Raw genomic sequence first — 14,519 nt, forward strand, 5'->3', positions numbered from 1 at the left:
TAAACAAGTCTATCATCCCTAATTAAACCCCTATAATACAGTCTACTAACCCAAATGAAACCATTATAGTTACCCAAACCGAATCCTTTGCTTCTTCAACTAAAACCCTTTTCCAGAGAGGTGGTTTGCTATTGGCTGTGCACGTTCAGCTACCGTTGCCCTCAACTCAGGGAATTAAAACACGGAGGGAGCTCTTCAATTTCCAGAGCGCATCTTGGATACGCCGCGCAATGAGATATGTTCAACCCATTACTCTACGTGCCCTTATTTTGGGGGGCATAGTGTAGCCTGAAGTCATAAGAGAGATTGGTGTGAAAGAAAATAAATTCATATTTTATTTTACAAACTGTGTTGGTGGAGAAGAGTGGAATAGAGACTTCTTATTGGATTCCTGTCCAGACAGATGGTAAAATCATGGAGGCGGTTGTACAAACAGTGAATATACTCACCCTGTATCTGTTTATGGAGTAGGTGGGAAGGGACCAGGCGGCTAATGTACCCTTGCAGCTGTTAAAAAACATATTCTATTTCTATGATTTATAAAAGCTACAACTTTTTTGGATTTTTTTATTTGATTTTGTGTTTTGGCCTTTATCAGCTGATCTTTAATAATTATGTTCCCTGTGAAGTTTGGTTTACTGGCAGATTAGCTTGACTAACACTACATCTAAAGTTGTGTTGACTTGAGTCTTACTCTGTAATTAAAGGGCATATGAACAGGATGTATCTCATCAGCCATCATGCAAATCTACGGGATATGGTCTCTTCCTATTGGCTCGCTAAACAGATTGGATTGATGAATCCTTCTTTTCCTGGAAAATAATAATTAGTTCAGGCTTCCCATGTAGTTGTGGCTTTCCTGTTTTTAGCGGATACCTTTGAAACACGTCTTCCGGCATTTCCTTATTCTCTGGCTTAGAACTTCTATCTTATTATTGTTAGGGTGTCTATTATTTGCCATCGGTACAAGCACCGTAAATACTGTCTATGAATGAATTGGATCCCATGTTCCGTAACTCCCTATTCTCCAGGGAACGCTTTAGTACACCATAGACAAGGAATATCCATCTGGACTATGTGTATTGGTCGCATAGACAACCCGATAACTATGAAACCTATTACTATGCTATTATGCATCATGGTATACAGTGCTGAATAAGTGTGCATCATTTCGCAGTGCATTATGGCTATTAGGTAGTGCCTATAGGGCAAAAGTAGCACCGTTTGAACAGAGCCACTGCATACACTATTCAGCAGAAATGTGGTCACGTCACTGTAGCAAAATGACAGTACATGCAATTTCAATTGGCCTTGTACGCAAGGCGGCTTACATTGCCTTTGCATTAACTAGCGGATATCTGGCAGCTGTATCCCCAAGCTCTCTGTGGTTACATTTCGTGTTGTAGGTACTGGTTACACTAGTTAACTTCTTTAAAACAGTTAAGTACCTTGGCAGAGAAGAACCAATGAACTGACCCATCACCCTCATCTCACTCTCTGGCAGAGGATGCCCCCCCATAATTCCTGATTCCTGATATTCATACGCGTCTTAGTCTGGAGCGCGCCACAAAGCCACTTCCGTTGATTTAGTGTTTCCCCAGGGGAAACACTAAATCAACGGAAGTGGCTTTGTGGCGCGCTCCAGACTAAGACGCGTGGCTCCCACCAATCCCATTCCTTCCCATCGAGTGGACACGGAGCCTGTTAGCACAGGATTAGCTAACGGCTCCACCGCCGCTCCTTAGCTCTCAGCTGGCAAATTCACTAAGTCCATAGGCGCTCCTCCCAAGGAAGGATATTAGTCTTGCTGAACGTGTCGGCCGCACTTCGCCTCCTCGTCTTGTCTCTGCCACCCGGTGACTTCTTCTTGACCCCCACCGTGTGCTTGATTTGATGCGTTAAATAGGCACGTGTTTCCTGGCCGGGGTTCTGGTCTTGGGATCTCCCTGCATGGACGGATTTCTGGCTGTTGCTAGGAAGACATCTGTTGACTGCAATCCTGGATTGCAGTCAATCTTTTATTTTTTATTAATGTGTTTGTTTGTTTGAGGCTCGTCTCACAGATCAGACTTGAGCTTTAATGTCTAGAGTTTTGATGGACGAAAAGCTAAAATCTTGGAGAACGGGCGTTTCTTTTTCTTTTGCTTCATCGTTCTTTCAATCAAGTTGCTGGCAGCGGGGAACAGTTGGCGCGTAAATAGCGAATATTGGGGTCATCCCTATGTTCCCCAGGTCCTATGTTCCCCGGGTGCGAAGGGTTAGGGTCAGGTTTATGGTTAGGGTTAGGGTGAGGGTTAACCCTAAACATAACCCTAACCCTAACCAATCGGAGGAGAGCCATTCTAACATGCGAAAAAGGCGGTACTTGCCCCTACCATCCTACGAAAAAATTATTCGCTCGCCAGATCCTATGTTCCCTGGTCACATACAAAGCGGGGAACCAAGGACCCGGGGAACATTGGACCCGGGGAACATAGGTACGCTCCCCGAAAATTTGGCCAGCACTAGAAAAGTGTAAATCGTGTCAGTAAGGTTAGAAATTTGCTAACTGTACACTAACCACTTTAGAAACACAGGTTTATAGCCCCTTCCGAATACTTCATTCCCCAAGCATGAATAGGCAACTTAGAATTGTGAAACTGTCTGGACGGGGAAAGGCACTTAAAATACTTGGCAGGTGATTGGATGAACCATCTGTCTTATCAAGTTTTCCCTAGTTCACCTAGTTACTCATAGGACACTGATTGGGCCGAACTACTGACGCCTGACAAGAGAGATTATTTTTCTTGATCGTAACCTCATGAATCCAGCTGCTTTGCAAGGTTAGTAAGCCACAGCTTATCAAAACAAAACCCACTAAAATCCTTCTTTGCAGATAACAACTCCATAGGGTTGTGTTTTAACAATCCCACTCATCCACTCATCAATCCATGTGGAGTCTCTAGTGGCCATTAGCTCCCTAAATGGTTTCAGCAGATTCCTGATCTTTTTTCTGGCTACCGTTGGATTAAAAAAAAACCTCTGCGTGTCATGGATCACAAACACCCCATAATAAGGGGTCCTGGGGGAGCCTCTCCGGCCCGTCACTCTATCTGCCCAGGGGACCTGACACCACTTCAGATTACAGAGTGCAGGGTAAAAAACAGTGCAGTTACCATGCACAAACATGCATACACACACATGCACACATATTCACACACAAATTGTACACACACAGATACGGACACAAATAAAACACACACACACACATAAATAAAACACAAGCAAACACACATGCATACACACACAAACACATGTAAAAAAACATCTGCGTTATTGTGACAGATTCCTAGTCTAGCAGCAGCAAGAAAGCAGGTTCCTTCCTTTTTTTCTCACTCCGACTCTGGAAATCCAATTCAATCCACAAGCTCTTGATCCGCAACCAAAACCAACTATGCCGTCAGCAGCTGTAGTATTTATCCATAGCGCAAACTAACTCAAGCCACCTGGAAATGCAGTTAGCTCATTGGTGATGGCCGTGAAGGCAAGCGAAAGTTGAGACGACAGAGAGACGACAGGCCGTCTAACGGTCAGGTTAGAGGCCACGATGAACAGAGATGAAATGGAGAAGATGATGATAGCACTGGACATATTTTTATTGTCATTTGCAGTTTTGTGATGCATTTTAATTCAAAGCATTTCATCCAGTTATGAGTCAATATCCCCCCCCCCCCCCCAAAAAAAGCCACCATATTTATTAGAGCACAATGTAAGTATCTGAGGTAGTGTGTTTCTTTTCAGCGTTCAGTTTTCCAGCCCAATGGACGAAGTTTTCACACAGCAAGCAGATTCATCTTCTTCCAACCCTAAAACTGACAGGAAAGTGGTTTGGAGAGATAATGCCTAAATATATGAGCACAGTTTTAAGATGGATCTCAACATAACATGTCATAATTCATCATAATTTGAGCCTCTGCTGGCAGGTCTGAACCAGCAGCTGAGGAGACTGATCAGTTTTCACTATTGGGACACAATTGTGAATGAATGGAGTTTCTCCTCTTATTTTTCTTTCCATCTTGTGACACGCAGACACCCGCAGCAGCAGATGTTTCCGCCTCGCCTGGGTGATCTTCTCCGTCCCCACTTTGCAGCTCATCAACGTTCACTTTCCCCTGGTTACTCATCCCTGCTGCCTAATGAGCGCAATCGTCTGCTCTCTAAAGTGGGGTCAACAGAGGGCTCCTCTGATTGGCTCCTAATGAGATAGAAATTAAAGAAGTTGTGCCGGGAGTACTTCCAGACCCCAACGTTTTACCCCGGGTAATCCCAGGCAGACGGTGGCTACCCATGCATCTTATTTGACACATTAGTACCCTAATTGAATAAAAAGAAGGGGGCGGCTTCAGCCCCACTCGAATGAACAGCAGCGCAGAAGTGTTGTGAGAGGCATAGCTCGTCTGAAGAGGCTCACAGCGGATGCATCTTTGCCCTGGGCGAAATTGAGCCAAGTGGATGTAGGCCTACTTAAGTGCATCAACCTTGTGGTTATTGGATGCTTAGACTCGTAAATGAGTGGATGTAGGCCTACTTAAGTGCATCAACCTTGTGGTTATTGGATGCTTAGACTCGTAAATGATCAAAGCAGGGCAAGACGGGTTTCTTTTTTTGTGGGGTTCTAAGTTTCCAGCAGGTCCCAGATAATAGGCAGCTCCCGTAGGGACGCTCGACCCGATGAGAGATAAATCCACCTCGCACAGCCAGCTCACCGGCGCTGGAACACAAACCCGGGCTCCCATTTCGCAATTTAATAGGCTGAAATGTTCCAAAAAATGTTGATGGTCCCCGGAGGTGAGCTATGTGTGACAGTGAAAGATGTTTTTATAAGGTAGCAGGGATCAGACCTTCCTGATCCCTTTATGCCAGAGCTTTCCACACTCATGCACTGGGAAACACAACTGGACATATTCCCAACTAATCACATTTTTTAGGATGTCAACAGTATTTTGGTGCAGTAAGGGACGACGGGAGACGGAGCCCTTTGGGGAGTTTCCATCCTAAATCCTAAATCAACTTGAACACACAAGCTGCTCCTGGGACGGTGGGGAGAGGGGAAGGGGGGTTCTGAAGCAGTCGTCCGGATAACTTTGCTCGATCCTTATAAATTACAATCAAAAATAGTAAATGGAACATTATGAACGAAAACTGTTGAGATTGAGGAGAAAACACAGATACAGTTTGAGAGAAAACAGATACACAAGTGCAGAAAAAAAAAGCCTACGGACAAAATATTGACGACGGGTCAATGAATTTGACCTTGAGGTGGCTGGGTGTGATGCTACCATGGCTCCTGGGCACCTGATCACTGGGGCTTCATGGCTATTTAATCGTATTACGAATGGGTCCATGGTTAGATCTCTGATTTACCACTTAAGATGGCTCATGTACAAACACACTGGAGTTCAAGAGCCAGCCAATCCATACTTACCTTCATTCCACACCTGGGAAACACATTGGTGAAACCGGCATTCTGTCCATTGGAGCAAAGTGATAGTTCCACGCACTTTTCCAGATGTGAAATTCTATTACACAGAGATGTGACCTCGATGACGCCTGCCAATCAACAGACAGTTCTAAGAAGCAAAAGTAAAAGGAAAAAGGGTTCACCACACAACTATAATAGCTACTCAATGTGCGATAAATGTGTGCTAACAGGTTTAAAGCGCATACTAAAGTTTGGAAAAGCCACAAGAGCAACGGTGTGATTGTATCATATAGACATATACTACCACCACCCACTTAATCTGCCTTGACTTGCTTTATACGTTGTAGTGCCCCAGGATGCCTAGGGGTATGGAAGCATATATGTAGCAAAATTCAAATGGCAATGCAATTTGGAATTACATTATGCATTTGACAATTCATTATGCAATTTTATAATGTAATTTGTAAATACGTTATTCAAAGTGTATTTTAACATGCAAAGTGACAATGCAATCCTCAATTAAATTTGCAAAAGTTATAACAATACAAATAGAATAACATTTTGTCTTATTCTTTGAGTTCCTTTATACAAATTGAAAAGCTATAGCGTCCCCGTGATTGCAATCCACTTCGCCACGCTCCGTGTGTTGCGATATTCAAATGACATTTCAATCCGCAAAACGAACGCTTGGCAAAAGATTTGGCAAAACGGAATCCAAAGAGGAATCCAAATAGGAATCCAAAGAGGAATACAAATAGGAATCCAAAGAGGAATACAAATAGGAATCCAAAAAGTCAATATGCAAAGTGGCAAACGTATCAGCCAATCAGCGTCTGGGCGGCAACTACGTCACTTGCTCGTAATTTCCTTGTTCCCTTCTAGTTCGTAGCCTATGGTCCATGGTCACCAATGGAGATTATTGATACGCTCCGAAGTTTGGCCGATGATGTGGAGAACAATCGTGTTGAAGACACAGATGCAGTAGATAGAGTGCGTGTTCTGGGAGATAGGATACGACTTATCCTCACTGGTACGTTTTGACGCCAGTGTGGTATACACAAAGATTTCCCAAGTGCTACAGGCACTGGGTGCAAAACATAGGGTCGGGAGACCCACCGTCTCCACCCACTCCTCACCTACAAAGCTCTCCACAACTTAGCCCCCAGTTACCTCTGCGACCTCCTCCAAGAATACACTCCCTCCCGCTCCCTCCGCTCAATCTCTGCTGGACTAGGCCTACTATGTATCCCCACATCACGACTCATTACGAATGGGTGCCCGGTCATTCAGCTGTTCAGCACCCAGGCTCTGGAACACCCTCCTCCCACACATAAAACAGTCATACACCATTACAACCTTCAAGTCACAACTCACCTGTCAAACTCGCACAATACGTCTAACTGATCACTGTCTTGATTGTTTGTTTTGTCTTGTTTTTGTTTTATTTATTTATTTATTTATTATTATTATTTTTCCACAATGTGTTGTTTTAAACTATTTATGATAACTTTATGCTCTGTAAGGTGACCTTGGGTGTCTTGAAAGGCGCCCTTTAAATTAAATGTATTATTATTATTATTATTATTACCGTGGAGATATTTGGAGACAATAAAAAGTGACGTCCAGACGCTGATTGGCTGATACGTTTGCCACTTTGCATATTGACTTTTTGGATTCCTATTTGGATTCCTATTTGGATTCCTCTTTGGATTCCGTTTTGGATTCCTATTTGTATTCCTCTTTGGATTCCGTTTTGGATTCCGTTTTGGATTCCGTTTTGCGGATTGAAATGTCATTTGAATATCGCAACACACGGAGCGTGGCGAAGTGGATTGCAATCACGGGGACGCTATAGCTTTTCAATTTGAATAAAGGAACTCAAAAGAATTTGACAAAATGTTATTGTATTTTTATTGTTATAACTTTTGCAAATGTAATTGAGGATTGCATTGTCACTTTGCATATTAAAATACACTTTGAATAACGTATTTACAAATTACATTATGAAATTGCATAATGCATTGTCAATTGCATAACGTAATTACTTATTGAATTGCAAATTGCATTGCCATTTGAATTTTGCTACATATATGCTTCCATATAGGGGAGGCGCTTCACCACTCAGACGCTAGACGTGCTGAATAGGCCATGAAGTTAAGACCAAGCCATATAGTAAATGGGATAATCTGGGTTTAAAGAGCTGGGAGTGGTGACGCAGGGCTTTACGTTGCCCTAATGGATACTCAGTGACACCTGCCCTCTCCCTGACCACCACAGCCTTCCTTGCCCAACTTCCTTAGGCCAGCTGTGGGGCGCTGCATTCAAATCTCACCCCTGGCCCTTCCCGACTGCCAGAGAGGACGTTAACTACATAATAAAGATACAACGGCATTCAGGGCTCTGATTAAACCGACATGGTCATCAGTCATCATTTTACGTCTTTTGTATGATGTAATCGATTGGAGAATGATAAAAAGCCTGATTTTCCAACCCCTTTTCCATCATCAAAGGCATGTCTGGGGGAGACTGTGTTAAGATGGCTCTTTGACAGCCCACTCCCATTAATCTCCCTCTCACTCTATATGTCTGTCCTTCTATTTCTTTAGTTCTAAGCTTCTCAGCTGTTAACAGTATGTGCTCTCTCTTCTGGCATGATGAGGATAGAAGCATACGCAGGGTATCTTTGGATCCGGTTTTTATTATAGTCTTTGATCCGTTGCTGTAGCTCAAAGCATCTGATTTCTGCAAATACATCAACTTAAAAGGGTCAACCAATGCTATTTAAAAAAGAAAGAAAGAGCATGATGCTATAAAATTTAATAAACACGGTCTTAGTAGACAGGACATTGACCAGTGAGATGTCATTCGTTGATTTGATAACTATTGTACACAAATGTGGAAAATTGCTTCACAGGTTGGTTACAACACATCCAAGTAAATCACAATAATACTGGTGGTCTTTCAAGTAATCTTAAGTGCATGACCTTTTGAGTTTAGGGGTCTAAAATAGATATGCTTCATTATGGAGGATTATGGTGAGGGAAGAGGATTGGTGTAGGCCTACACCCCACTGTCGTGCTGTATAATTTTGCTACCGCAGTAACTGGTGTGTCCCCCCAAAAAATCCAAACTTTCCCATCCGACCCACAGAGGGCGATATGGCAACACGGCAACATCCAGTAACTCAGTACGGGCTAGATGCGCTGGTCTCAAGCTTTATAAAGAACGAAAAGAAAATTGACCTGAATAAAAACAATAGCCATATAGACCTATACAAATAGAGTTTCAGCCTTAATAAGAACTGTGCGAACTGAATATCATTTGAAACACGTCATATTTAATGTATACACCTTATTAGCTATGATAAAAGAAAATGCCGATGAGCACATGTTGACCAGGGTGATTGAGATCGCTATAGATAGGCCTACTGGTAATAGCAGCGCATGAGAAAGTTCTAAATGCAGTTGGTTGCTCATCGTGTTAAAATGTACAGTGGTTGGAACCAGTGGTATGCAGTACTGTGGTGCTCCCTCTCTCTATCTGTGTCGCTCGCTCTCTCTCTGACTCCCCCCCCCCCCCCCCCCCCCTCTCTCTCTCTCTTTCGCTGTGGAGGGATAAGAGATGGGCGGGGTGAAGTACAGCTGACATCCAGTCCAAAGAGCTCCCTTTACGCAGAAGAAAGCGAACAGGTCCAGCGCTCATAACAGTTAACTTTATCACCATTTTTTTTTAAATATAAAGGAGGAAGAGTGCTAATTTTACGTCTTCAGCCCATTTAATTTGGAATATATATCTTTTTGATATTGAGCGAGAGATAACATTTAGGATCGACGCGTTGGAAGAACCGGAGAAGCGATAGTTGGGGTGCATGCCAACCAAGTGCGACTTGCTATCTTATTCATGCAAATTCATAAAGTCATCATAGGCGTGCCTTTGGGCGATGGAGTCACAGCCGGACGACCATACCCCTTGGAGGAACATCAGCGATCTGCAAAGCCTGTGATGTGCAGACAGTGCAGTGTTCGGACACATTGACATCAGCAGCAGCAGCACCTCGGACATGTTTCGCAAGTTCTAAAAAAAAGGCGAAAGACGAGACGGGCACACTTCTCTCTACAACTCTTCTTGACCATCGAGTCGAGCCTCCTTCGTTCTGCGACGTAGGCCTACTCACAAGGATTTTATACGTTCCGTTCACAGCCTTCCATACCCCCAATTTCTTGGTGTAGTGTGCCATTTTAAATTACTTGACTAAATTATTTGAGGTGGGTTTAGATTATACTGTAGCGAGTCTCCACTGATGCGGATGAAGCCCAACAAGCAGCGGTCAACTTAATACAACTCGCTCCCAGTCTATCTCCCTTAACTTCTTGAAAAACTTCCACCAGATCCACTTTTATATCACTGTACACTTTGAATTATCTTCCCACGATGTCCGAGGACGACATCAGCTCCGCCGCCACCGGCAGCTCGGTGCCCGGGGTGCCCGACGGCAGCAGAAGCAGAAGCAGCAGCAGCAGCAGCAGCAGCAGCAACGTCAGCGTCCTGAGCTGGGAGCAAGTGCAGCGTCTCGACGCCATCCTCACGGAGACCATCCCCATCCACGGCCGGGGCAACTTCCCCACCCTGGAGGTGAAGCCAGGGCAGATCGTCAAGGTGGTGCGTAGTCGGATGGAGGAGAAGCACATCCACGTCCGCGACGTGCGGCTGAACGGCTCCGCCGCCAGCCACGTCCTCCACGAGGACAGCGGGCTGGGCTACAAGGACCTGGACCTCATCTTCTGCGCAGACATGAAGGGGGAAAGTGATTTCCAGATCGTGAAGGACATTGTTTTGGACTGTCTTCTAGATTTTCTGCCCGACTGCGTCAACAAAGAGAGAATATCGCCGTTAACGTTAAAGGTAGGCCAACACGACCACCCTAAAAGGGTCCGTTTAATTAATGCAGTAATGAACCGATTATAGAAACTCGATCCATCTGCACCGTTCAGCGGAAAAGTGCGCATGGCTTGCTTTACAATTAGATTAGCCGAGTGATAGTAGGCCTATAGTTGGGTTTCTGTGGTTAAGAGGATGACGTTAAACCAATTGCCTTGAGCCACCTAGATCCCACATTCTAGGGCAAGTATACCTTATGGGCTTTAATGGCGTCAATCAAACTGGGAATAAATATAACCTGACGTGAGAATGGCACAAAATAGCAATGATTGTCAGATCAGTTGTGGATATGCTAAGTGTCGTTTTATTCCCCAGTTGCAGCAGACGTCACAGTGTAAACACATGTCACACTGGGGCCATCTTGGGTCCCAAATCACATAAAACACACCGTATAAATATAGGCTATAAATAAAAAGTTAAAGTGTAGAAGTCGGACATGGGTCTTGACCGCAAGATAGTTCCAATTTATTTGCCTTTATTCAGTTCACTCATCCCATGATTCGGTTACGGTTTATAGCCTATTAAAGGTGTTTAAAGTGTATTACAAATAAAAACAATGTTTATTTCGGCCACACAGCATCATTCAGAATTCAGAGATGTCTCAGGAATTTTCAGGGAAATCACATGTCTTTATATTCAATGAATATTGAATGGCATATGGAATCATGTACTCACTCTCCTCTTCTCTCCCTGACACACACACACACACACACACACACACACACACACACACACACACACACACACACACAACTGAATCACTCAGGAAGCATATGTGCAAAAGATGGTGAAAGTGTGCAACGACTCCGACCGTTGGAGCCTCATCTCGCTCTCCAACAACCGGGGGAAGAACGTGGAGCTAAAGTTCGTGGACTCTCTCCGGCGGCAGTTTGAGTTCAGCGTGGACTCCTTCCAGATCCGCCTGGACTCCCTGCTGCAGTTCTACGAGTGCTCCGAGAACCCCATGGCCGAGACCTTCCACCCCACCGTCGTGGGCGAGAGCGTTTACGGCGACTTCGGCGCGGCCCTGGACCACCTGTGTCACAAGGTTATCTGCACGCGCAACCCCGAGGAGATCCGTGGCGGGGGGCTCCTCAAGTACTGCCACCTGCTGGTGAGGGACTTCCGGGCGGAGTCGGAGACGGAGATGAAGTCGCTGCAGCGCTACATGTGCTCCCGCTTCTTCATCGACTTCTCGGACATCGGCGAGCAGCAGCGCAAGCTCGAGTCCTACCTGCAGAACCACTTTGTGGGGCTGGAGGACCGCAAGTACGACTACCTGATGACGCTGCACGGCGTGGTCAACGAGAGCACCGTGTGCCTGATGGGGCACGAGAGGCGCCAGACCCTGGGGCTGATCGCCATGCTGGCGGTGCGGGTGCTGGCCGAGCAGAACGTCATCCCCAACGTGGCCAACGTCACCTGCTACTACCAGCCCGCCCCCTACGTGGCAGACGGCAACTTTAGCAACTACTACATAGCGCAGGTGCAGCCCATGTTCGCCTGCCAGCAGCCCGCCTACTCCACCTGGCTGCCGTGTAACTGAGCTCCGGTTCCGGCCGAGGGGAAACGCGAGGGAGAGTCAGAGCGGTTTGTTTTGAGGAAGTGCCGGCCAAACCTTGCAACCCCCCCCCCCCCTCCCCCCAGTGATGTATTTGTTCGTCATTTTTTTTATTTTTTTTTGCAGCTAAAAGAAGCAGCTAAAAGGAAGAAAATGACTCTGCATCTTAATGTTTTGCATCAAAGCTTGTCTTTTTGTTGTTCATACTTTGAGTTTGAATGCTAAGCGAAGAACAGTTGGCTCTCCAAGCAGAATAGTCACTGTGAATATAACCGATTTTGCCGCCCTAGGGGCGATTTTTAAGTAATTATCGAAATTGGGGAAAAAAATCAACCTGTGATGGCTTAAAATTCTGAGTCGCTGCAGAATTTCCACTGACTCTGTCCCAGAAGGACTGATGCTGTCCAGAAAGCGATTAGCCAGCACATCTCCATAGCAGGGCCAGCACTCCTTACCTGGAGGCAACACTTGTTCGTCAAACAACTCAACTACGAACAGGCCAGTTTCTTCTCAGGGGTGGACGGTCGCTCTGTAGCCTCATTTGGTTTTTCATTCATCTATTCCCTCTCTCTCTCTCTCTCTCTCTCTCTCTCTCTCTCTCTCTCTCTCTCTCTCTCTCTCTCTCTCTCTCCAGATGAGCAGAGGAAAGGTTGTCATTATGAGGCAGAATGGCAAAACCTCTTTACTATTCATTTGGATATAATGATGGTTGTTTACAGACCAAAGATTTTGATTATTTCTAAAAGATAATACCCAGGTTTTTCATTGGAAGAATGAAACATTATATATATTTATATATATATATATATAATGTAAAATGTATTTGTATATGTTAATATGTGTTTAATAATAAGTGCCTAAGGCCTTTCTGTAGGCTGAAAAGGAGATAAAGGTTTAAAAGGGGCGTGTGTATGGTGAACAAGCCTCACACTCTGCTAACCGTCACACACACAACAGCAGCACCCTGGGCCTGTGAATGTACGTGTGAAATTACATTTCGTGCGCAGTTGTGGTCGATGTGGCCATGGACAAAGACCAAGAAAAATAGGGTGCCCTGTGTTACTGTTTTATAGTTAAAGGTGCAGATAATACTTTTTTGGAGCAGCAAAGTATGGGATTGATTGGTTGTTGCAAAATCCTGTTTATAACAAATAGTCTGTTTATATTTTTCCATCAAGCAAATACACCTCTAAAGAAAACTAAAACCTCTGGAACGGTACTAGATATATACCTAGACAAGAAGGATCTTACTCATTGGTCAATGGTGAACAGGGCCAATCATTCAATATGATTGTCTCACAGTAGGCTAAGCTCCAGGCGTAGCTCCATATATAGTTCCTGTATAGTCTGTATCCGTGAATCGCATATCTCATGTATTTCACTCACCACCAAACTTGAAGGAAGTACCCGAAAGAGAGACCGAGCTAGATTGGTTAAGAGAGAGAAAGGGGAATGGCTGTGTTCACAGAAATCAGTAGACAGAGAGCCTGGTGTGCTGCCCATGCACTCCCTCACTCAGCCATGTTTGCAGAGACACCTCAGATGAGGGGACAGTATTTGCTGTAGCACCCAAGCAGGGAATTCCGCAGGTGCTGACCAAGGCGTAGGACTGAGCCCTGCTGTGTCTCTGTCACTCATTGGATATGGAGAGAGGGGGCCCTTGAATCGAGGAAGGAAGGAAAAGAACAGGAAACTAAAGTGCCAAATAAGCCACAGTACGCTTGAATGTGATCTCATTGGTTAAAAAAAGTGAGACATTTTGATGTTGATATTGAGACAGAGTTAAAGAGAGGGGGTAGATGCAGGGAGAGAGTGAAGGCGGAGAGTGAGCGCAGGACAGCGTGGACAATGGAAGAGTTTGAAAGAGAGGCCTGGAGAGATGGGTGCAGCTGGTGCTGGGGTTCAGACCCCCAGGCCCCCTTGCTTTTTGGCACTTGCTGTCCCGCTTAAAGTAAGGGTGCTAACTTTAGTTTATGCTGCAGGTCTTCATCTTTTTGGGGGAAACCAGAGTGATCTCCGGTTTTTTTCTTGAATCAGATTTTGCATATACGTGTGTGTGTGTGTGTGTGTGTGTGTGTGCGCGCGTCCGTGTGTGTGTCTGTGCGTCTGGTGGTGTTCTCTCATCCAATAGGAATTCTGTTTTGTTTGCTCGGTCTTACATACTCCCGATTATAATCTGCTTTATTGATTTCTTTCCGAAGGACCATCCATTTTTGACACTAACCTGTGGATTGTGTGGGCAATGTGTTGTCGTTTTAAAAGCTCTGTACAGAGTTGACTTTCTAGCTAGCTCTAGTCTGCCTGTCTTTTAGTACTGTGCCTGTCGGTTTAGAGATTGTTGGTTTCTGCATTGTCTTGTACATGCATTGTTTAAAATGTCAATTTTCGGCTGATGCAGTCTTTACAATCAACCTTAAAGATACACGGAAAACAATCCGGTCTTGTATGTATATTTTTTATGATTGTCATTTTTAAAAAAACATTTATCGGACACTGCAGCCATTGCAGCGCTTTTGAATCTGTGATCAGACTGCAACGGATAAGTTCTCATTAGCCTTC

General features: G+C 44.7%; 1 protein-coding gene across 1 annotated transcript in view; it reads left to right on the plus strand.

The window, feature by feature from the left end:
- Positions 1-9,074: 9,074 nt before the first annotated feature.
- tent5aa (terminal nucleotidyltransferase 5Aa) overlaps positions 9,075-14,519 on the plus strand; it is a 5,536-nt gene continuing 91 nt past the window's right edge. The window contains exons 1-2 of the mRNA XM_060064916.1: positions 9,075-10,363; positions 11,166-14,519. The exon at positions 11,166-14,519 is cut by the window's right edge and continues 91 nt beyond it. Coding sequence (XP_059920899.1) covers positions 9,893-10,363; positions 11,166-11,945 — 1,251 coding nt within the window. The 5' untranslated portion in view covers positions 9,075-9,892 and the 3' untranslated portion in view covers positions 11,946-14,519. The remainder of the gene's footprint in view (positions 10,364-11,165) is intronic.

Source organism: Gadus macrocephalus, chromosome 11 (assembly GCF_031168955.1).
Source record: "Gadus macrocephalus chromosome 11, ASM3116895v1".
Classification (NCBI taxonomy): Eukaryota; Metazoa; Chordata; class Actinopteri; order Gadiformes; family Gadidae; genus Gadus; species Gadus macrocephalus.